This window comes from Saccoglossus kowalevskii, chromosome 17 (assembly GCF_978046115.1).
Source record: "Saccoglossus kowalevskii chromosome 17, keSacKowa6.1, whole genome shotgun sequence".
NCBI lineage: Eukaryota > Metazoa > Hemichordata > Enteropneusta > Harrimaniidae > Saccoglossus > Saccoglossus kowalevskii.
This window is the reverse complement of record NC_140657.1, coordinates 5,539,854-5,562,410: the sequence shown is the minus strand read 5'-3', so window position 1 is coordinate 5,562,410 and position 22,557 is coordinate 5,539,854. Positions and strand designations below refer to the sequence as shown.

Genomic DNA, 22,557 nt, shown 5'->3' with positions numbered 1-22,557 from the left:
ATATATTTATAAGATTTAGATGTACCTCTCTTTATTCAAAGATGAATTCACATATTCTTAGAATAATATCTGGATCAAGAACTATATTAACTGCAGTGCAGTGGGCACGGTACAAAATTATCCTTGTGTATACTTCTTCGTGTTGAACCTTGTGAATATCCAATTTCAAGTGGACAATTCGTCATCAAATATCTACGAGTATACAAATTTTTGATTGCATGTTTAGCATATTTGAAACCTGTCATATAGAACTTTACAGCTTCTTGGAAAACTGCTCCGTGACTCTCGGTTACGCAATTATATCGTGAAAACAACAACTTTTTATTTGGAGTAAAAAAACTACTGAATATACGTTTGTTTATTGTTTCAGTTACATTCTCCAGTATTCTAAAAATAAAATTGATGAGAAAGAAGGTGGGATATCTATATAATATGTTTTAGTTAATAAACCATCATGTGAAGAATTTTTATATTTTTAAACATATAATGTGTTACAATTTGGGTATGCAACTTTAAATAGATCACCACATGACGGGAAATACCATATATATGATTGACAGCGTACAGTTATTATAACTTTACATATTTAACGACACTTGATTGGTTATGCAAATAATAACTGCAAATTGTTATCTGGATTTTTGATTTTATAAAATGAATGTAAACGTAGAAACTTGTATGTTATTCAAATATCACAGATGTGCACAATGTATGCAAACCATTTATTTTATTCTGCATGTATGTCCGTACCATTCCCAAGTAACATTCGGCAGATGTTAGTGGAATTGTATGCATGTTCACCGGGATGTTCACCCAACTAATGTTTTATTGAAATTTTGAAAGAGTTACTATGGGATAACACAAAGACCTGATTTATGAATTGATAACACAAATACAGTTTCCAGACAAGATAGTCTGTTTTCAATTTTTCAACATAGTCTGGGGATCCACGGCGGGTTCTTCTCTCGTGTAGAAAAACGACGACCACGATATTTTGATTGAGATCTACCCTTGAACATATTCAGGATGTATGTGAGCATCAAAAGTGGTAGCAAAGTTACCAAGCAGGATGTTTGTTCATATTGATCGCGCTTGCAATAAGCATGGATGTACTAAGAATGGATGTACTTAGTACATCCATGCAATAAGTAAAAAAATAAACCAGGACAGAAAGTCACACACTGTCGTATCGTACTGAAACTATTAACTCATTTGCATATACCATCAACAGTGACTTGTCATAAAAAAACTATCGAGACTTTATTCACATATGCGTGCCTTTATTCCGTATATTTTAAAATTGTTTCTTTTAACACATCGAAAATCGAAATTTTAACAACCTAACCAAGTAAGAAAAAACATTCACCCCGAGTGCCAACGAACCTGCAAAGTTGCCAAGCAGGATGTTTGTTCATATTGATCGCGCTTGCAATAAGTAAAAAAATAAACCAGGACAGGAAGTCACACACTGTCGTATCGTACTGAGACTATTAACTCATTTGCATATATCATCAACAGTGACTTGTCATAAAAAAACTATCGGGACTTTATTCACATATGCGTGCCTTTATTCCGTATATTTTAAAATTGTTTCTTTTAACACATCGAAAATCGAAATTTTAACACAACCTAACCAAGACTGCCTGGGTAATCTTGTACTTAGGTTGTCTAATGCTATGATTGTCTTGCAAGACTATGCTTTCTTTAACCCGGTATTAATAAAGAGTTATCGTGAACTACATGTCTGATCATTGGTTGGTTGTTGACTGAAATGGTATTATACTGGCGTCTTCACACTACCCAAATAAGAAGTTTATTACAGCTTACTACATTTATGTGATCCAAGCCATGGCAAATACTAGCTGCAGTCAGCAATATCAGACTGAAGTACAGCATGAAAATTAAGTTAACCTTAACCTTATAGTAGTCTAGTTTTTTTCTGGTGTCTATCATGTGGTGTTTATACCTAGTGTATAGACCCAGTCAAAGGACATCTCAATAGTGTACCTTGAATGATGCAGACATCATCCCGGATGACCTAGGTCACTCATCATTCTTTGACACCACAATCTTGCATATATTTGGGCAAGGTAACGATCAAAGTGAAGACTAACAGATGTTTTGCATTGATTGCTCTCATGGTTTTTCTGCTACCCACTCCATTATTCAGGTAGCTCAGTCAATGTCATCATAGCATAGCATATTTGAGTCAGCCATGTTTGATGCTAGACTACAATATTGTGGCATTGATAGGTAAGCTGCATGTTTTGCAGTATGTGCAACTGCACATCCTTGTGAGAAACACATTCAGCTGGTGGTAGGAATGGTAGTCTAGAAAAAACATGACTTGACCTCCATTTTTATTAGGAATATCGCCATACCTTACTTTCTCTTTAGTAGCTAACAGTAGCCTTTCTATCCTTTTTAAAGCAGCTCATACTCTGTGAAGAAAGCAAGCAAGTGAGCTGGGGGTCTGACTTACTCTCCTTCCCAAACTAAACAGGAGAAGGTTGGCAGCAAAAGGTAACTCCCAAACCTCTGCAAAGCTTTTTGTATCTTTGAGAAGGGAGCCATTGATTGTGAGTAATGTGATCTATGGGGCACCCACATCTCTTGGAATATGGCTTCTACACCGGCCTTCATGATGTTGTCAAAGATGATTTATAGTTTGTACTAAATCATTACATGCTGTCTTACCAACATGATATTTTTATCATGCATATACACTCGTAAAAATAGCAAATCAAGACTTCCATAAAAACAACAACAAATATTGTGATCTGAACACATTGTAGCCGGTCTACATACACACAGGAAAGACATTTGGCATTTGAACACAACAGTGACCAAATCACAGCAATATCCACAAATCATCATTTATTCTGACTCAGTTATTGATTTAAAAACTCATGCATTGATTTACAAAGGTTTTTGATAGCTGGGATGAGGATGTCCTCTTCATAATGTGTAAAATTGATACGAATACAATTTTTGTAACTGCCAGATGCTGAAAATCTAAAATAAAAAAATGGGCATTTATTACTAATAATAAATGTACATAAATATCTGTCCTTTTATAGAAAATGGTACTTAAAACACACTTATTAAATACCAACATTAAGTGTTGACAGCTGAACGTATACAATCAAAATCAGTTGAGCTGCATAAAATGACTGTTCACAACTTTTATTATATTGTTAGTTATAATTGATAAGCGTATTGTATCAACACAATTTCACAATGTCAACCAACTCAGCCGTCTGATACAATAAACACAAATCACATTGTTTAGTCTAAATACACATTTGGTCTGTTTAGTACTGTAAAAGGATTAATTATTCACTGGGTTTTAATTTTGTTTATTTTGCTGACTGGAAAATGCACTAAATTAAAACCAAGTGAATATGTAAAATTGAGCATAGAACACATTATCTGAATGTTAAAACCGTGAATTTAAAACCCACTAAATATGCCTGAAATTGTAAATCAGCGAAATTTAAACCCAGTGAAAATTAGTCATTTTACACTATTAGTTTCAATTCAATAAGTATACTCAAAAAATATATTGAATGTTATCAACAATGGAAGCAAATACATTTTTGGCAGGAGAATATAAGTACTGACAGATTGAAAGTAACATGTGTGCAGATCTAGAGAAGTTGGACACTGTGTTTATGTACTTTGGCATTGTGTACTACATAATCTTTCATTTACGCCAGGTACATTAGCTACTGTAGAAACAGTCCATGTTAGTGGAGATTAATTGAAATATGAAGTGACTTAAACTTACTTGTTACCAACTTGGAATGAGATTTTGTACTTTTTAGAGGCATATGCTTTCAGTTCTGATGCATTAACATCACTTGGAAATTCTAACCACACAAAGTAACCACCCTACAAAAAAAAACTATTATCATACAAAGCATCTAAGTCATACCATAAACAAACAAGTACTACTGGTGTCTGACATGATAACAATTACAGTCTGGTTGCCTGTCGGTTAAATTAAATAAACCACTAACACATCTCCGAGGAATAAGTCAGACATAAGTTCTTGTTTCGAGACTACATTCAATGAAGATGAAACGGCCAATGGCCATAAGTCAGTCATTTTGATTCCATTCACGATAATGACACACGCTTTTGTTGAGTGGTTGCTATGGACATGGTTGCTATCTTTAGAAAGCTTTACCTTGGGTCTGAAGAAATTAATACTGTCTGGCATATCCTTCGCTAGAATCGCTGCAACAGCATCTAGATTTCTCTGAAATAGATATGGTGATAGAATGGATATGCTGGGTTATGCATTATGAAATATTTCTGTAAAATTAATACTGTCTGGCATATCCTTCACTAGAATCGCTGCAACAGCATCTAGATTTCTCTGAAATAGATATGGTGATAGAATGGATATGCTGGGTTATGCATTATGAAATATTTCTGTAAAATTGATTGTGTGAGTTAAGAACTAACAAGCAGTGACACATGGGTGATAGAGTAAGATTAAACATTTGAACACAATATACCAACATTAGAACACAGTATAGCAACTTTAGAACACAATATACCAACTTTAGAACACAATATAGCAACATTAGAACACAGTATAGCAACTTTAGAACACAATATACCAACTTTAGAACACAATATAGCAACATTAGAACACAATATAGCAACTTTAGAACACAATATAGCAACATTAGAACACAGTATAACAACATTAGAACACAGTATAGCAACTTTAGAACACAATATAGCAACTTTAGAACACAGTATAGCAACTTTAGAACACAGTATAGCAACTTTAGAACACAATATAGCAACATTAGAACACAGTATAGCATCTTTAGAACACAGTATAGCAACTTTAGAACACAATATAGCAACATTAGAACACAGTATAGCATCTTTAGAACTCAATATACCAACATTAGAACACAGTATAGCAACTTTAGAACACAATATACCAACATTAGAACACAGTATAGCAACTTTAGAACACAGTATAGCAACTTTAGAACACAATATAGCAACATTAGAACACAGTATAGCATCTTTAGAACTCAATATACCAACATTAGAACACAGTATAGCAACTTTAGAACACAATATACCAACATTAGAATACAGTATAGCAACTTTAGAACACAGTATAGCAACTTTAGAACACAATATAGCAACATTAGAACACAGTATAGCATCTTTAGAACTCAATATACCAACATTAGAACACAGTATAGCAACTTTAGAACACAATATACCAACATTAGAACACAGTATAGCATCTTTAGAACTCAATATACCAACATTAGAACACAGTATAGCAACTTTAGAAGACAATATAGCAACTTTAGAACTCAATATACCAACATTAGAACACAGTATAGCAACTTTAGAACACAATATACCAACATTAGAACACAGTATAGCATCTTTAGAACTCAATATACCAACATTAGAACACAGTATAGCAACTTTAGAACACAATATAGCAACATTAGAACACAGTATAGCATCTTTAGAACTCAATATACCAACATTAGAACACAGTATACCAACATTAGAACACAGTATAGCATCTTTAGAACTCAATATACCAACATTAGAACACAGTATAGCAACTTTAGAACACAATATAGCAACATTAGAACACAGTATAGCAACTTTAGAACACAATATAGCAACATTAGAACACAGTATAGCATCTTTAGAACTCAATATACCAACATTAGAACACAGTATACCAACATTAGAACACAGTATAGCATCTTTAGAACTCAATATACCAACATTAGAACACAGTATAGCAACTTTAGAACACAATATAGCAACATTAGAACACAGTATATCACAATGCCATATAACAATGTTATATCACAATATAGCAAGATTAGAATAACTAATAGCAACATTAGAACAAACAAAAGAATACACTCAATCACACTTATTTAACTTTTTATTTACTCAATTTTTGCTTACTTACTTTTTAGTTAATTCATTATTAACTTTTATTAACATTTTAAACACCAAATTAGAAATGTAAAATTGTTTACATGGTTGTAATAAAGCTGTTATCTATCTATCTATCTATAGCAACATTAGAACAAAATATAGCAACATTAGAACACAGTAAAATGTCAACACAACACCATATACCGTAACTACGTTTGAACACATTATAGCAACATTAGAACACAATATAGCTACATTTGAACACAGTATAGCAACATTTGAACACAGTATAGCAACATTTGAACACAGTATAGCAACATTAAAACACAGTATAACATCAACACAACACCATATAGTAACATTAGAACACAGTATAGCAATATTAGAACACAATATAGCAACATTTGAACACAGTATATCAACTTTAGAACACAATATAGTAACATTAGAACACAGTATAGCAATATTTGAACACAGTATAGCAACATTAGAACACAATATAGCAACATTTGAACACAGTATAGCAACTTTAGAACACAATATAGCAACATTAGAACACAGTATAGCAATATTTGAACATAGTATAGCAACATTAGAACACAATATAGCAACATTTGAACACAGTATAGCATCAAAAACACCATATAACAATGTTAGCAATATTAGAACAACATAAAACACCAGAGCACAATATATCAACATCACAAAACCATGTAGCAAAATTAAAATGCAACATATAGAAATATTCACACACAATATCAGATCATTATATACATTTGTAACAGCAACACAACACTATATAGCATCATCAGCAATATTTAGAGTACAATAACATTATAAGTCAACTTTACTTTGTATTTCTCCTGCAAGTACAATATATGTTGTGACATCATACCAGTTTCCAATACACTTGCTATGATGCCCGAGGTGTAATTATTGAACCCACCACCACCACACATTAAGCCTCTGTGAAACAAAAACATGTTAAATTAAATTTAGATACAGGTCTGTAACCTTACATTTGCCATGCTAATTAAGAGCACACATCTGGAACATATTACAATTTAGTTTCAGAAATCTGTTTGTAGCAACTGATCAAGCAATTATTTGTGGAAATGTGATGAGTGACACAGACTGAAAAAATCTGTGGGTCACCTATAGAATGGCTAATTTATGCAAACTAAGAAATTACTTGTCACTAATAAACCGACTAGAGAAATCTCATCACAAATCAATTGACCAGAGAACTTTCAGGACTAAAGCAACTGATCAGTGAACTCTCATGACTAAAGCAACATGTCGGGTAAATCACATGACTAAAGCAAATGATCGAGGAAATCACATGACTAAAGCAACTTATCAAAAAAATTTCATCACCAAGCAACTGATCAGGGAAATATCATCACTAATTAACTGATCAGGAAAATCTTCAATTAAGCAAATAATCGGGAAATGTTTGTCACTATAAACAATTAATAAGGGAAATCCTATCACTAAGCAACAGATTAAAGAAATCTTATCAATAGGCATCTGATTAGGAAAATGTAACTGACCAGGGATATCTAATCATTAGTAGATAATTCAGGAAAATCTCGTAACTAAGCAACTAATCAGGAAGAATTACATCACTTAACTGAATAAATTCTAAATTTATTGTAAAACCAATATACTCACGAAAATCTGAGAATATTGAGCAATCTTTGTGGAGCTTCAAGCCATCCAATTCTCATTCCTGGTCCCAAAATCTTGGAAAAGGAACAGTTAGACACTACATTGCCTTTATAGTCCACGTCTTGTTTTTTATCGTAAGCAAACAATCGCATTGGTGCTGGTAGAAGATTCTCACCAGGTTTGTCATTAGGTATATATGACAACAAATTATATACATCATCACAGACAACAAAGATATCATGTCTTCTGGCAATTTCAACCAGTTTCTTGCACTTCTCTAATAAAACACATCATTGTCAATTATTTAATCTACTTCTGTATTTGACATGCTCAATTTGACATGCTCAATTTGAAAATTTATGATTCATATTTTTCTTCATATTTTAAAGTTTTGAATATGTTGTATACAGATTTTATCATAAATGTGAAAACTTTGTAACAATTAGAGATTTTATTTTAATTAATGTCAGGTGATACACTTACTATAGGTTTTGAATGGCTACCAGTCAGCCATTTTGAACTTTTCAAACTAAATCTATTTTAATAGAAATACCCGGTACATGTAATATTTCAATAATTAATATTAAATTTTCAGAAACTCCAAGTTGTATCCGTTTAACTCAAATTGTACTGTGATCAAGTATTGAACATCATGTAAAATCAAAATTGAAACAGTCAACATTGTGATAGTTCATAGTTTATGCGGGGGAGTAATAACAATAGGTAAGTGATTTACCTTGCACAATGTGTGAAAGACTTCAAACGTCTGCCACAAAAATCAGATTATTTGATTTTCAGCTTTATTTTCTTTTTTTTATAGTTTAATTTCAGAAAGTAATATTGCATTGAGATAAACTTACTTCTCGAAATTGACTGTAATCAAAGGGGTATAGCACAATATTGAGTTTAAAAATACAAAAAAATGTTTTACATTTGTCAAACCTCAAGAGATGTTTCAATGCCATATGCACATACTGCCACAATGCTATGACCTTTATTTGCCCTGTTTTTATGTTCGATTTCATACGTAACAAAAAATGATCTATTCATAAATGCCATATGCACATACTGCCACAATGCTATGACCTTTATTTGCCCTGTTTTTATGTTCGATTTCATACGTAACAAAAAATGATCTATTCATAAATGTTTGTATATTCACCTCCAGGTAGACATTTCCCCTTTGGATTGTTAAACGTAGGTACAGTATAAAGCATTGTCCAATATGGCTGCTTTTCAGTCACAACGTGTTTCGATTTAAGACGATAATCAGTGAGTAGTTTGTCTAATACTTCCAACTCCAATCCCTCCGAAGTAGTTGGCACTGTACGAAACAATACAATAACATTACAAATTATATAGTTTTTAATAGGTTAATCACACATTCCAATTATACTAAGCGCTAATGTCACATCAACATTTCATTCAGTCAATTGTAGAGTTTGTCTCCAATCTGGCATCCCCCAGCCCAGTCTTTTTCATTACAAAAACATAGAAAACAAATCATTGTCAATGACATATCCTCTGTTGGTATTTGGCTCAATTTAGAGAACAGAATAAAGAGGAATGGCAAGTTTCATAAAAACAAAAGTAAATTTGCATGAATATGAAACACAATATGTCTTGCTGTTGTATCAAAAAAGTCACTCGTAATCACCAATAATCACAGTCACTTCTGTATTTTGAGGTGATTTTTTCACAAAAATGGCTGCCAGTCAGCTCAAGGGTAACATACAAATGACAAATCAATGTTGATATATCATGTAATGTACCAACATTGAAAAAGTCATTGAAGTCATGTCTGAGATACAGTTGAGGAACAAGTGACCTGATGGTCGGTATAACTCCCAACATTGTGGTAGCCAAGTCAAGCCAAATACATCCATAAGACTTCTTCTGGAAAATAGTCAGCTCAAATTGTTACCAAGCAAAGTAATTTTCAAGAAGAAGTCAAAAATAGTAATTTTTACCGAAAATTACAAGAATATTTGCCAAAAATAGAGAACTGAAAATATCGTCACAAAATGAACACATCTAACAGAGGCCCATCCAAAGTACCATACCAAGTATCAAAGCAACTGAGCTTTTAGTTGTCAAGAAGAAGTAGAAAATAGCATTTTTATGACAAAAAATTACAAAAATATTCGCCAATAATAGTGAATTGGAGATATCGTCACGACATGAACATACATAGCAAATATCATAGCACTTAAGGTAGCGAGACTATTATTTGTGTTTAAAATTACGATTTTCACATTTATTTATTAATTGATGAAATGCACTATAAACTTTCACCTGATAAAGTCAACGTAACCTAGAATGTCATGTAAGTTGGTTAAAATGTAGATTTTTTGAAGGGAAGCAAGGCAGCTTCAGTATTGTTTTCCAAAATCAACAACACAGGTTTAATTTGTGTGCCTATAAGTTTCAAAGATTAACTCAAAACAAAGCAATGTTAGGATGTGTTATCAGTAGCTATCTAACACACAAGTTGTGTTCACGTTACACGAAGTACGGGCTAAGATTTAAGCTGATTTAGGCTTATCTAGCATATTTGCATTTCGGCTAGACCCAATTGCGTCCACGCACAGGGAGGGCCAGTCGTTAGCACGGGCTAAGGGCTGCCATTAGTCGGTGACCTTTGGTAAGCCGCTATTTACGAACGAAAAATGGATGACACGCGCGAGGTTCTATTTCTGCTGCTGGCATGTTTCGTTCTAATTTTGAAGCAACGTGCACAGGAACGCGAGAGAAGACGGACCACTTATTTGGATGCACATAAACAGTATACAACGGGCGTAACAGAATACAGCGTTTTATTAATGCATGTCGTAGACAGCGAACCAAATTTATTTTGTCTACGATTGGAGCTGCTGTACGCTCTACTACAGTGACCCGATTAGTGTGGAAGTGAGCGCGGAGTAATGACTGGTGGAATAGTGTCGTTATACGAACATGGGACAATTTTCACACCCAAAGGTCGCCGCAGAGGGCGCTTAGCCCTGGGCTAAGCGTTCGCACATACTTCGTTAGCCCGTGCTAAGGTCTAGACCGCGTCTTAAATTCGGATCAGATTTAACCCGTACTTAGCATTCCTTAGCCCGTGCTAAGCGTTCATGCACGTTTTCTTAGCACGGACTAAGGAATTTGACCTCTTAGCCCGTGCTAAGGAGCTGTGCGTGAACGCAACTACAATTTGAGTGGTTTGTCTCCGCCCCTGTTTATTTCACAGATTAGTCATTTGCATATGAATGTGTCAGACACAAGGTCACACAGCCACTGAAAAAAATCATTGATTTTGGTGTTTTCATATGCCGAATTTATCCAAATATAGCTATCCCATTCCTTTTATTTTTTGGTTTCCAATAGCCTTACACTCTTGGATGCCCCTACACATGTTAAAGCAGACCTTGAAGGGAAAACAAATCGATTGTGCAGATAAACAAGCTTGAAAATCTTTGCTGTGACTTCATCGACGTTTTCTAGGAGTTTATGTTTTTTAACAAAAAATAACGTATACTAATTGTCGTTGGATTAACACCAAATTTTCACAGCTATAAGGTGACAAGGAAAGGAACTTGAATGTGTCCAGACAAACTATTTCATGGATTATTTACCAATGTGTTGTTGTTTGAGTTTGGGGCAATGCGACTAAAACAGAAATTAAAATTCAGGACACTACTTTTCAAAACGCGTTGCTTGAATAAAACTAACCAGACACATTCAATTTACCAGACTATTGAACAACTAGGAAAAGTGAAAAAAAAACTTCTTATCACCAGTATAAATGCGTAATTATTTTTTTTACAAAATTTTTCACTTTTGATTAAGTAACGCACCGTAGAATGCAGATACGGGCATGGCAAACACACCTTTGAAAGCTTGAAGTCTGGCAATTCCAAAAATATATACTTTCCCGGGTCTATTTGTAGTCATTTGGTCACAATTAGAAGATGAAAACAAGTATGCAAATAATAGTCCCGCTACCTTAAGCTGGTAGTTTCCAAGAAGAAGTCGAAAATAACATTTTTTATGAAAACTATTTGTCAAGAATAGAAAATTGAAGATATTGTCATGAAATGCTATAATCTGACAGCATTCACCCAAGGTATCTACATACTAAGTATCAAAGCAATTGAGCTGGTAGTTTTCAAGACATAGGTCTATGCAAGGTATCTACATACTAAGTATCAAAGCAAATGAGCTGGTAGTTTTCAAGACATAGGTCTATGCAAGGTATCTACATACTAAGTATCAAAGCAATTGAGCTGGTAGTTTTCAAGACATAGGTCTATGCAAGGTATCTACATACTAAGTATCAAAGCAATTGAGCTGGTAGTTTTCAAGACATAGGTCTATGCAAGGTATCTACATACTAAGTATCAAAGCAATTGAGCTGGTAGTTTTCAAGACATAGGTCTATGCAAGGTATCTACATACTAATTAGTATCAAAGCAATTGAGCTGGTAGTTTTCAAGACATAGGTCTATGCAAGGTATCTACATACTAAGTATCAAAGCAATTGAGCTGGTAGTTTTCAAGACATAGGTCTATGCAAGGTATCTACATACTAAGTATCAAAGCAAATGAGCTGGTAGTTTTCAAGACATAGGTCTATGCAAGGTATCTACATACTAAGTATCAAAGCAATTGAGCTGGTAGTTTTCAAGACATAGGTCTATGCAAGGTATCTACATACTAAGTATCAAAGCAATTGAGCTGGTAGTTTTCAAGACATAGGTCTATGCAAGGTATCTACATACTAAGTATCAAAGCAATTGAGCTGGTAGTTTTCAAGACATAGGTCTATGCAAGGTATCTACATACTAAGTATCAAAGCAATTGAGCTGGTAGTTTTCAAGACATAGGTCTATGCAAGGTATCTACATACTAAGTATCAAAGCAATTGAGCTGGTAGTTTTCAAGACATAGGTCTATGCAAGGTATCTACATACTAATTAGTATCAAAGCAATTGAGCTGGTAGTTTTCAAGACATAGGTCTATGCAAGGTATCTACATACTAAGTATCAAAGCAATTGAGCTGGTAGTTTTCAAGACATAGGTCTATGCAAGGTATCTACATACTAAGTATCAAAGCAATTGAGCTGGTAGTTTTCAAGACATAGGTCTATGCAAGGTATCTACATACTAAGTATCAAAGCAATTGAGCTGGTAGTTTTCAAGACATAGGTCTATGCAAGGTATCTACATACTAAGTATCAAAGCAATTGAGCTGGTAGTTTTCAAGACATAGGTCTATGCAAGGTATCTACATACTAAGTATCAAAGCAAATGAGCTGGTAGTTTTCAAGACATAGGTCTATGCAAGGTATCTACATACTAAGTATCAAAGCAATTGAGCTGGTAGTTTTCAAGACATAGGTCTATGCAAGGTATCTACATACTAAGTATCAAAGCAAATGAGCTGGTAGTTTTCAAGACATAGGTCTATGCAAGGTATCTACATACTAAGTATCAAAGCAAATGAGCTGGTAGTTTTCAAGACATAGGTCTATGCAAGGTATCTACATACTAAGTATCAAAGCAAATGAGCTGGTAGTTTTCAAGACATAGGTCTATGCAAGGTATCTACATACTAAGTATCAAAGCAATTGAGCTGGTAGTTTTCAAGACATAGGTCTATGCAAGGTATCTACATACTAAGTATCAAAGCAATTGAGCTGGTAGTTTTCAAGACATAGGTCTATGCAAGGTATCTACATACTAAGTATCAAAGCAATTGAGCTGGTAGTTTTCAAGACATAGGTCTATGCAAGGTATCTACATACTAAGTATCAAAGCAAATGAGCTGGTAGTTTTCAAGACATAGGTCTATGCAAGGTATCTACATACTAAGTATCAAAGCAATTGAGCTGGTAGTTTTCAAGACATAGGTCTATGCAAGGTATCTACATACTAAGTATCAAAGCAATTGAGCTGGTAGTTTTCAAGACATAGGTCTATGCAAGGTATCTACATACTAAGTATCAAAGCAAATGAGCTGGTAGTTTTCAAGACATAGGTCTATGCAAGGTATCTACATACTAAGTATCAAAGCAATTGAGCTGGTAGTTTTCAAGACATATAGGTCTATGCAAGGTATCTACATACTAAGTATCAAAGCAAATGAGCTGGTAGTTTTCAAGACATAGGTCTATGCAAGGTATCTACATACTAAGTATCAAAGCAAATGAGCTGGTAGTTTTCAAGACATAGGTCTATGCAAGGTATCTACATACTAAGTATCAAAGCAATTGAGCTGGTAGTTTTCAAGACATATAGGTCTATGCAAGGTATCTACATACTAAGTATCAAAGCAAATGAGCTGGTAGTTTTCAAGACATAGGTCTATGCAAGGTATCTACATACTAAGTATCAAAGCAAATGAGCTGGTAGTTTTCAAGACATAGGTCTATGCAAGGTATCTACATACTAAGTATCAAAGCAATTGAGCTGGTAGTTTTCAAGACATAGGTCTATGCAAGGTATCTACATACTAAGTATCAAAGCAATTGAGCTGGTAGTTTTCAAGACATAGGTCTATGCAAGGTATCTACATACTAAGTATCAAAGCAATTGAGCTGGTAGTTTTCAAGACATAGGTCTATGCAAGGTATCTACATACTAAGTATCAAAGCAATTGAGCTGGTAGTTTTCAAGACATAGGTCTATGCAAGGTATCTACATACTAAGTATCAAAGCAATTGAGCTGGTAGTTTTCAAGACATAGGTCTATGCAAGGTATCTACATACTAAGTATCAAAGCAATTGAGCTGGTAGTTTTCAAGACATAGGTCTATGCAAGGTATCTACATACTAAGTATCAAAGCAATTGAGCTGGTAGTTTTCAAGACATAGGTCTATGCAAGGTATCTACATACTAAGTATCAAAGCAATTGAGCTGGTAGTTTTCAAGACATAGGTCTATGCAAGGTATCTACATACTAAGTATCAAAGCAATTGAGCTGGTAGTTTTCAAGACATAGGTCTATGCAAGGTATCTACATACTAAGTATCAAAGCAATTGAGCTGGTAGTTTTCAAGACATAGGTCTATGCAAGGTATCTACATACTAAGTATCAAAGCAATTGAGCTGGTAGTTTTCAAGACATAGGTCTATGCAAGGTATCTACATACTAAGTATCAAAGCAATTGAGCTGGTAGTTTTCAAGACATAGGTCTATGCAAGGTATCTACATACTAAGTATCAAAGCAATTGAGCTGGTAGTTTTCAAGACATAGGTCTATGCAAGGTATCTACATACTAAGTATCAAAGCAATTGAGCTGGTAGTTTTCAAGACATAGGTCTATGCAAGGTATCTACATACTAAGTATCAAAGCAATTGAGCTGGTAGTTTTCAAGACATAGGTCTATGCAAGGTATCTACATACTAAGTATCAAAGCAAATGAGCTGGTAGTTTTTAAGACATAGGTCTATGCAAGGTATCTACATACTAAGTATCAAAGCAATTGAGCTGGTAGTTTTCAAGACATAGGTCTATGCAAGGTATCTACATACTAAGTATCAAAGCAATTGAGCTGGTAGTTTTCAAGACATAGGTCTATGCAAGGTATCTACATACTAAGTATCAAAGCAAATGAGCTGGTAGTTTTCAAGACATAGGTCTATGCAAGGTATCTACATACTAAGTATCAAAGCAATTGAGCTGGTAGTTTTCAAGACATATAGGTCTATGCAAGGTATCTACATACTAAGTATCAAAGCAAATGAGCTGGTAGTTTTCAAGACATAGGTCTATGCAAGGTATCTACATACTAAGTATCAAAGCAAATGAGCTGGTAGTTTTCAAGACATAGGTCTATGCAAGGTATCTACATACTAAGTATCAAAGCAATTGAGCTGGTAGTTTTCAAGACATAGGTCTATGCAAGGTATCTACATACTAAGTATCAAAGCAATTGAGCTGGTAGTTTTCAAGACATAGGTCTATGCAAGGTATCTACATACTAAGTATCAAAGCAATTGAGCTGGTAGTTTTCAAGACATAGGTCTATGCAAGGTATCTACATACTAAGTATCAAAGCAATTGAGCTGGTAGTTTTCAAGACATAGGTCTATGCAAGGTATCTACATACTAAGTATCAAAGCAATTGAGCTGGTAGTTTTCAAGACATAGGTCTATGCAAGGTATCTACATACTAAGTATCAAAGCAATTGAGCTGGTAGTTTTCAAGACATAGGTCTATGCAAGGTATCTACATACTAAGTATCAAAGCAATTGAGCTGGTAGTTTTCAAGACATAGGTCTATGCAAGGTATCTACATACTAAGTATCAAAGCAATTGAGCTGGTAGTTTTCAAGACATAGGTCTATGCAAGGTATCTACATACTAAGTATCAAAGCAATTGAGCTGGTAGTTTTCAAGACATAGGTCTATGCAAGGTATCTACATACTAAGTATCAAAGCAATTGAGCTGGTAGTTTTCAAGACATAGGTCTATGCAAGGTATCTACATACTAAGTATCAAAGCAAATGAGCTGGTAGTTTTTAAGACATAGGTCTATGCAAGGTATCTACATACTAAGTATCAAAGCAATTGAGCTGGTAGTTTTCAAGACATAGGTCTATGCAAGGTATCTACATACTAAGTATCAAAGCAATTGAGCTGGTAGTTTTCAAGACATAGGTCTATGCAAGGTATCTACATACTAAGTATCAAAGCAAATGAGCTGGTAGTTTTCAAGACATAGGTCTATGCAAGGTATCTACATACTAAGTATCAAAGCAATTGAGCTGGTAGTTTTCAAGACATAGGTCTATGCAAGGTAAATACATACTAAGTATCAAAGCAATTGAGCTGGTAGTTTTCAAGACATAGGTCTATGCAAGGTATCTACATACTAAGTATCAAAGCAATTGAGCTGGTAGTTTTCAAGACATAGGTCTATGCAAGGTATCTACATACTAAGTATCAAAGCAAATGAGCTGGTAGTTTTTAAGACATAGGTCTATGCAAGGTATCTACATACTAAGTATCAAAGCAATTGAGCTGGTAGTTTTCAAGACATAGGTCTATGCAAGGTATCTACATACTAAGTATCAAAGCAATTGAGCTGGTAGTTTTCAAGACATAGGTCTATGCAAGGTATCTACATACTAAGTATCAAAGCAATTGAGCTGGTAGTTTTCAAGACATAGGTCTATGCAAGGTATCTACATACTAAGTATCAAAGCAATTGAGCTGGTAGTTTTCAAGAAAAATTCGAAAATGAAATTGTTGACAGATGATGTCTGACAGTCATCCATATAAACAGCTTTGTTCCGTCATCCATGACAGTGGAGATAAAAAATAAAAAGTTAAGTTACTTATATTGTGTGTCCAATTCTATTGTATTTTATTCTATTCTAAGTTTCCATAATTCTAAATTAAACACTTATTTACTTAATTTTATTTACTAATTTTTTTTATTTATCAATTCATTTGTATATTATTATCTGTATGTATGTTTTATAGTGAAAAAAAAACTTCATTCATTCATTCAGACATACCTGGAACCACCTGCAATTCAAGATCATCTCTTAACATGTTAATGGCAAGAAAATACGTTGGATCTTCCACAAATACAATATCACCTCTATTAAACAGCAATGTAGTCATGTAGTACAGACCAGAAGTAGCTCCACCTGTCACCAGTATATCATCACTTAAATAATAAATAATATAGAAAGAAGTAAAAGTTTGATCACATTTTATAATAGTATGGAAGAATGTTTGTAATATGCAAGATTCTGACAGTCATAATGTTTTTTATGAAACATTTGAGATTTCAACAAAATTTATTCTTGTTTTGTCTTGATTAAATTTCCTACTGCATGGTTGAGGTGATAATGACAATTTACCTGTCCACTTCATCACCATACTTTTCTGTTAAAAACTTTGTCATTTCCTTTACGAATTTACTGTCACCTTGAGTGCAGCCATATTGAAATAAATGTCCAGTTTCAGAAGACTGTAATGAGAACAATCAGAAATTACGCATCTAGTGCCACCTGTCATCAGAGTAACATAAGTTAAACAAGACATGTTAACTGGACAATGTTCAATTTACTAGATGCTGTACAAATGAAGAGCCAATGTCTTGACTGACTAATGCACTACACATCATTCCATCAGACAGTCAAGATTAGACATTTGCATTGGAATAATACCCAAGGGTTAGAGTATACTTACCAGTCTGTGTTGGGTCGCTTTACTCAGCAGATCAGTGCAGATTTTCAAATCAGTCAATGATGGGGCACCAATTTCCATGGCAACAGAACCTTCCTTTACATCACCCACTAAACCCATTGTGGTACTTATTTCTTCAAAATATGTTCTAAAATATTGTTTCTCTTTCTGGGCCATTGTCATAGTTACTTCAACGTTTTCTACATGAAAGAGGATTAGAAAACTAATCAGCATGAATAAATCTGTATTCAGTTTACTAGTTGCCTACTATGCAGCAAAAATCCTTGAGTTTAGTAGTATGGCCAAAAATCAAGATGGCTGCAAGTTTGTTGCCTTTTATCTAATCCCTAATTAGAATAAATTAAAAATCATGGATAAGAGAATGGATATCCATCAAATAAATAAATGATATCTCAAAAAGTTTGTGGGCTAGATAGATAGGAAATTATCTACTAAAATATTCAGACAACCGTTATATTCCCAATCATTGTGTAAAGTCAAAAAAAATTATCATACAGATGGTCACACAAAAATCTGATTAAAATAAGATCCTAGTTTGGGCTTTTTTTTTTTTGTTAAAATAATATCATTCATATTTTTTTCATATATTCTATTATTTTTTTTTAAATTTATTTGCTGGTATTTTTTTAAGTTTTGGTAATCGCGAAAAAAAAAAGCCCAAACTAGGATCTTATTTTAATCAGATTGGTCACACAAAATGGCAGCAATGAATCTGAATGTTTACTGATTCATCCACAGAGCCAATCACTATTAAAGTTTTTTGTAGAGAATGGCGTACTGTTTTAAAGGGTGGTAGTTGACGCTCCACACATGCGCAAGATATATGGGTCTCATCAGAGGTACATTACTTGGGGTTTGTAACTACGGTGACATGATACCAAGATCCCGTCACAATCTCGCTCTCGCATAAGCGTTCCAACTCAGAAAAATGCGAATGCGCATGCCCGAGGTAACTAGGATACTGGGATGTCCAGGTGGATCGAAATAGCTGCCCACGATATGACGGATTACGAGAACTATATTTTCTGTACATTTTCGATGTATTACATTTTTCACTATGATAGTGACAAGAAAAGTTTATTTTTTTCATTACAAACCTTGAACATTGATATGCGTCATGTCAGAAGGTCGTAGTCTCAGTCTCGCTATCTACGAGAAGAGACTTGAATGGGATCTTGACATGATGTCACCATACAGTACTATGCGAGTTGCAAACCCCAAGTAATGTACCTCTGGTCTCATATAAACAAATATGATGATTTTGACTGTTTAACGAGTATGAACTGAAACGTTACAAGCTTTAATTAGATATTTTTTGCGCCAAGGTCAAACCTCACACTTGTGACTTCCATTAGAAGAGTGCATTGGATTATGGGAAAATCAATGTTTATTAACAAAAATGTTGCACATGTGAAGACTGCCACCCTTTGGTTTGACCATGCTTGGGTGATTATTCAGATGTGTATGTCAGTTGTTTGTCAACTACATGAGAGAGGCATCTTTAATGGTACTGAATGCATCACTGCACTTCAGGGTTCTGCATGCAACACTTTCAAATAGACTTAGAGTTATCTTTGGGAAACTGTACTGTACTGTATACCTGTACACCTTCCACCAAGGTGCAAAGGTGAATCATCACCAACCAACAGCTTGTTGATGTAGCCTAGAAAGTCTATATAATATTGGTTGCACCAGACCTACAGTGAGGACTCATATAATGAATAAGCAGGTGCAGGGGCCCTGGAACTCCAAACTTTCAGACAGACACATAAACTGTAAAGGGGAACAAAAACCCCTTTCTCAGCTTTATCTACTATATCTAGCTTGGAACGTCATTAAGTAATTGCCATATATTTTTACTGAAGAGAAAACACTGAGAAAAACCACCTCCTTCGAAATAACGATACTAGTATATAGAAACTAGTGATTTTTTTTAAATCTTGCCTTTAGTTCGATTTTAGTGCATCTGTTATTAAATTGTGGGGGCACTATTTTGCATATTATTCGTGATCATTGTCACATGCAACGTAATATTACCGTAATTGGTATAGTACAGGTGTGATGGTTCAAATACCAAAATGGCAACAGTAACAGAAAGACTTCCCTGGCGGCGATGATAAAACACGAACACGGAGCCAACAGATGAGGTTTCAACTGGTACTGGTATTATTATACTCTGCAAACATCAAGTACAATAACGTGGTAAAACTCCACTACTCCAATAACTAGATACTTAAACTTCAATACAATTCAACGAGATCTCCGATCTGAACTCAGTGCTGAACAGCTCCCCTATATATACCCCCACTGTCTATAAATAGACCATTACATCAGCATACATAATGAGTCTGGAATTTACTACAAATTTCTAGAATGTTCCATTACCTTCTATTGCCTCCTACAGTGTTCTATTACCTATTCAACCAGTTCCTAAAAATCTAGAATATTCTACCCAGACACAGTACGTTTCTAGAACATTCTCAATGACACGGAAGTGGTAAACAAGTCTAATGCGACAATTGTGCTTAAAATGTGTCAACATTTTGACATAAAATGTAGTATTTATTTTGTATGAATTTGTGAGCTGGCGAATAATCCTGCACTTCTACTCAAACATATAATACATGTTGTCTATACAACTATATATTAGCACTACAATTGAAGTTTCTGAAAATCACATTTATTTTCAAATAAAATTATGTTTTAGTTTGATTTATGCCAAAAATTTACATTTTTGGATTTTTCTCAGGAATTATAATTTTCTTTAAAAAAACAACAAAGTGAATACAGTTCATCAAATTCAAATTTTGATTAGAATTAGAGAAATACTGTACTCAAAATATTTGTATTTATCTTAATTTCTCAGTAATGTTCAATTTTCCTTCTAATTTATTATTTTATCAATTTTTTTCATTTCCTTTTACTTTGCAATTTATGTATTTTTAATTTTAATTGCCTGAATACATCATTCTGATTGGTTGAGAGCATGATTAAATTGATGATATACCACATTTTGCACATGTACCACATGTATATGTAATGAAACTGGTTGAAATCATGTGGTGTACTCACCTCTGCAGGTGCTTAGCCCTTAATCCACACTGCAAACACCCCACGCAATGCACCATAAAGGTCAGACATTTGCAATCACTGGAGGTGGCAGGAAGAAGCCTGAACAGTGAGTGCATTTTTTTTTCAGGGCGTCTTCTCTGGACATTTTTTTTTTTTTTTTAACGCAATACCTTGCATGCAATTTTTCTTTTTCTTTTGCTCTCTGTCTCTAGTTTGCAATTTTTTTAAACAAATCTTCTAGCACCCCATGATTTCAATGGCCAAACAAAACATGTCAAAATGTGAACAATGTTTTTATCGATAACCAAACATCGCTAGCGTGTATTCTGCATGACTATCAAACAAATTTCATGAAATGTCAAAATTTAAACATAAGGCCAAAAAAAAAAAATGTTTTGTTGCCCTCAGCGACCGACCAAAAATATGAAATATCGGGTCGCGTTTTTTTTTCCCATATACCTCGGCTATTTACGATACCCTTAGTTTAAAAAAAAATCCGACCGACCGACCCAATTTTTCAATTTTCCGACTTGAGGGCAACATAAGTTGTTGTTGTTGTTGTTGTTGTTGTTTTTTTGGCCTATTGGCAGCCTAACTCACAGACCCTCAACACTGGGACTGTGCCTGAATGTTGAGAATTACCGTCCCGGGTGATTCAAGAGATAAAGCCTGCCACGAAAAGTTTATAATGACTCCAATACCTAATTTATATCACCATACATCACCTGATATAGATCTCACCAAATCAATGGACGTACTACATACATTGGTCATGAAAAATACCTTCTTGGTTTCGACGAGATAAAACACTGCCACATATACACTCAACGACATCAAGACATGCAGTCAAGTCTTCCACGGCCGATAGAAAACAGTACTGTGGCCCGTGTAAGCTGTAAGTCTCGGAAAATAGTGGTAAGTAGCTGCTAATAACAAGGCCACTTAAGTTGTAATAGTTTAACAAGGTGGATGTGCGACTACAATTTGGGGGGGGTATGATTTATTTTTTTCGACAGGTAGATAAAATGTATAGAAATGAATTGATAGGTTTCATGTCCCCGTTGCTATGTTACATAAGTAAATATGTGTCAGTAACTATCGAATGAGGAAAAATCGGTAAAAAAATAAATAAAGATTAGTTCTTTATTGGCTATAGAGGGTGCTATCAAAGATATAAATTTACAATAAAACTCTCCTCTTATTAATATACAATACTTCAAAATTATGGTAAAATTAATCTACCATTGCCATATATCATACATTATATAAACACATAAAAAATACGATTCCTAAAAGGACTCGGATCAAAAAGGAACCACCGTGTGCATTTTGAAACATAAATGATGAAAGACCCCATTGGGCTCCTCGTGTACTCCGAGTCGTTAGTAAGTTTCAACATTATCTCCATTAACGTCCATTTACCTGTAACGAAATAATACTAGTATTTATTTCTGAATGCACCCCCTCCAATTTTGGCTATCATGAAAGGTTTTGCAGTTGTATATGCTTTGATCCACTTTGATGGGAAGACTTTTTTATTGCGATTGTTGTCGGTTTGATAAATTGGATCGTATTTTTCACAGTTGGAAACGCATACTTTTGCTAACCCACTGTTCGAATAAAATCTAAAATCAGGATCTCATCGC

At 34.3% G+C, this 22,557-nt stretch overlaps 1 protein-coding gene across 1 annotated transcript; it reads right to left on the bottom strand.

Moving 5' to 3' along the window:
• Positions 1-2,862: 2,862 nt before the first annotated feature.
• LOC102805990 (uncharacterized) lies at positions 2,863-21,820 on the bottom strand. Its single transcript, XM_085492567.1, has 10 exons — positions 21,695-21,820; positions 17,822-18,018; positions 17,491-17,600; positions 17,140-17,294; positions 8,786-8,947; positions 7,627-7,900; positions 6,804-6,918; positions 4,193-4,264; positions 3,791-3,894; positions 2,863-3,015 (listed from the first exon to the last, which is right to left on the bottom strand). The coding sequence occupies exons 2-10, from the start codon at positions 17,999-18,001 to the stop codon at positions 2,892-2,894; spliced, it is 1,296 nt and encodes a 431-aa protein (XP_085348693.1). The 5' UTR covers positions 18,002-18,018; positions 21,695-21,820; the 3' UTR covers positions 2,863-2,891.
• Positions 21,821-22,557: the final 737 nt, after the last annotated feature.